The sequence below is a fragment of the Asparagus officinalis genome, unplaced genomic scaffold, assembly GCF_001876935.1.
Source record: "Asparagus officinalis unplaced genomic scaffold, Aspof.V1 AsparagusV1_Un647, whole genome shotgun sequence".
NCBI classification, from domain to species: domain Eukaryota; kingdom Viridiplantae; phylum Streptophyta; class Magnoliopsida; order Asparagales; family Asparagaceae; genus Asparagus; species Asparagus officinalis.
In genome coordinates, this window is record NW_017972908.1 from 58,158 (window position 1) to 61,747 (window position 3,590).

At 39.7% G+C, this 3,590-nt stretch overlaps 1 protein-coding gene across 1 annotated transcript; it reads right to left on the bottom strand.

Annotated features, from left to right (window-relative positions):
• Positions 1–1,456: 1,456 nt before the first annotated feature.
• Positions 1,457–2,088, bottom strand: LOC109828031 (nuclear transcription factor Y subunit B-4-like). The gene has a single exon (XM_020395066.1). It carries the CDS (start codon positions 2,063–2,065, stop codon positions 1,565–1,567), a length of 501 nt encoding a protein of 166 aa, XP_020250655.1. The 5' UTR covers positions 2,066–2,088; the 3' UTR covers positions 1,457–1,564.
• Positions 2,089–3,590: the final 1,502 nt, after the last annotated feature.

The window sequence follows — 3,590 nt, forward strand, 5'->3', positions numbered from 1 at the left end:
TATATTCGATCAGTCTACAGGATAAGGGTTTGGTTCTTTGTTCACTAAGGTTTCCTTTAGTAGAAGCATCGATATATAATATGAGATGACTACACCTATGGCCTTAAGGGACGCTAAGTCAAATTAAGGTCAAAATTCCCATGAATGAAGGGAAAATTTTTGAAGTAGTACTTGTTGGTTAAGTGGGAAAACCTGTCACTGAACTAGTAATTAAGCTAAAATATTGGCTACATTACGAAGTAGGAGGTTGCAGTTCGTGTATCGCCTTCACCTTATCAGGGTCGATATGTATACCTTTAGTGGTGACGACGAATCCAAGGAATTTTCCGCTGGACATTCCAAGGAATGATTTAGTGGGGTTCATCTTCAATTGATGACTCTGCATGAGATCGAACATCGTCTTCAAGTCCTTGATGTGATCTTCTTTATTACGGCTTTTCACGACCAAATCATCGACGTAGCACTCGACTGTTTTCCTGAGATGTTCTTGGAAAATCTTAGTCATTGCTCGTTGGTATGTGGCGCCTGCATTCTTTAGACCGAATGGCATCACCGTGTAGCAGAATACACCGAGGGGCGTTCTGAATGCTGTATGCTTCTCGTCATCTGGGTGCATCTTGATTTGGTTATATCCTGAAAAACCATCCATAAAAGACATTCTCTCAAATCCGCACGTATTGTTGATAATGACATCCGTGATTGGGAGAGGAAATTCGTCTTTTGGACATGCCGTATTCAGGTCCCTGAAGTCGATGCAAATTCTGATTTTACCGTTCTTCTTCATGACTGGAACAATATTGGCTAACCAGTCTGGATGTTGCTCCTCTCGGATAAATCCTGATTCGATCAACTTCTTAACCTCTGCCTCAATGGCTTCCATAATCTGCGAACGAAACCTTCTTTGATGTTGTTTGACAGGTTTGGCATCCAGCTTGATATTGAGGCGGTGCATTGCCACATTGGGATCGAGCCCGGGCATATCCTCATAGTTCCATGCGAAGACGTCAATATATTCCCTGCATTACGAAGGGTCTAATTAAGAAAGTTCAGTCGAGGACCATGTAATTGACATGAAACCCACTTTTGCGTTAAAAGAATAAATTAACTAGGAAAATAAAAGATATTTTAGCTAGCTGCATTAAGCCTCTTGGCCTTATCCCATCTCGATCCAATAACAATAGATTAATTGGAAGGTACTTAATTAGTTTCAAAATGCTCCCTCTCATGTGACTCGACTACAGCCTGCTTCCCTACCTAATTTATAACAATTCTTTATAGATTATTAATACTTTAAACAAAGAGTCACATATTAATTAATTACCATTGCTCAAATAATTGCAGGCACTCGTCGTTTTTAATGACACATATAGCTCCTGTGTTTATCTATGCAATTAACTAGCACCCAGCACAGTTAACTAAGCTGTAAGAAAGCAATAATTAATACAAAGCCACTAAACATAGTAAGTCTTTCCTCAATCTCTGAACAATAACTATAGCGTTAAACAAGAACAAATTAAGAACATAAAACAAATCATAGCATATCAAATAAAATACAGGAACGGTACTAATATCGCCTTGACGATGAGCCAGTGTTCCTATCTAAGGCATTGAACATCAACGGACCCGAATTTGGCTGGTTTGCCCGGTCATCAGAGCTATTACCTCCTCTTCCAAGATGACCCCCAGATGCACCTGCAGCAGCAGCGCGATCCCCCTCAGTTTCGCGGTATTTCTGCAAATATCGCCTCATGGGCTCGACATAATCATCAAAGCCCAGCGTCGATAAAGCCCAACAGATATCATCGCCGTTGACGGTCTTGCGCTTCTCTTTATGGCACTTGTCAGAGGCCTCTCCGGTCACGAAGCTGATGAACTCTGATACACACTCTTGCATAGTTTCCTTCGCCTCTTTAGAGATCTTCGCATTTGGGGGCAGGATTTGCTTCATGATCCTGCCCACGTTTGCAATTGGGAGGAGGCGGTCTTGCTCCTTGATCGTGCTCCCGCTGCCCTCGCCGTCGCCGCCCAATCTCTGGTGGCCATTCGACTCTGGGCTGCTTACCATTTCTTTGGCAGAAAAAGATTGGCCTTCTGACACGTTGCAAATTCTCACTTCCCCCTTTCACTATATAAATTAGTTAGGACAGATAGGCAGACGTATGTATGTATGTATGTATGGGTGTATGTACAGATATCTGACGTCGCCGACACGTCAGAAGGAACATTTGTAAGTGGAAAATGATGTGAATCACTTGGAAGTGACTAGAAAAAGTAGTGTCATCTTCCACGGAAGGGCAGTGTGTTGGAAAGCAAGTTGTACGGAGATATATTGTGGGTTTGGTTGGTGATGGGTCATTCTTGGTCATCTATTTGGACCCATAGGAAGCCACAGAGGAGATCTTGGGGTGATAATTTGTTGGATTGATGAATGTTAGTCATGTCATTCTGATATTATTGGCTGGTTGACACGTGTGAGGTCGAAAGCGACTGCGCTCCGTGCACGGTGCACGTGTTAAAAAATATTAATGGTGATCGAGAGGGTATACACTTAATTAGTTAATTACCCTAGTTAGGGATCGATGCTAATATGGTCATCTACATATCTCCATCTTTATCTCCCTCAATGCGCCTCACATGCATATTATGCTTCCATCTTAGGTCCACACTACGTATAGAGTAGTGCGGTAATATTGAAGACCTTAATTTATATCAGAAATCAAATTTTCCCTAGGGTTTTTGGGGCCTGTACATGGCTTATATGTACATAAGAAGATTCCAAACTTAGTATATATTGAGATTCGTAATCATGCATGGGTCGGTAATTCAAGATTCTCAACTGAGACTACCCTGTTGACGAGTTACACGTGGAAGGAATGAAGTATGTGGATGTGATTCCTAAACTGTGAAGATACAGTGTGGTTAGGGTTTTCAGTGTGTCCCATAGGCAAATAAAATGTTAAGTAATCCTTAATTAAAGATGTTTAGATTGATGGAGACGACGTTAGATTAGACTCGATTATTATAATTAAATACACTAATGATGTGCCAGGGGTAGGTTAAATTCTCTTTCACATTTTGTCCCGAACGATATATATTCAGTTCTAGAAGTACTAGCCAAGCTTCGGATTCTATACATGCGTTATCAGAATTTGTGCCTGATTGCCTAATTCAAACAATACAACTATTGGTTGCGATTTTGTTTTAGATAATGCATTTGCATCTGTTTGTTTTAGGTAATAAAGTAATAAAGTTTTTGATAAGATAAAGTACGACATACTTACATTTCCTTTAAAATAAAAAAAGAAAACAAAGTGCGTTTTTACCTTTCTTAGGAGATGTGTTGTTTTTTCCTTTTAGCATTAGTTTTCATCCCCTTCTGTGGCTAGGATGTACTTAAAAAAGGATTTCTATTTTTGGGTATAATTAAACTGACAAGATCATTGACAATTCTCCGGAAAAAAAAAGAAGAAGTGATAATGATGATGATGATGATGATGAAAATGATAGCAATCGCAAACAAATAGTAATTATATAAAACCAAGAACTAAAATAATGATACCATTACAATAAAAGAAGGTATTTCTCTTTTG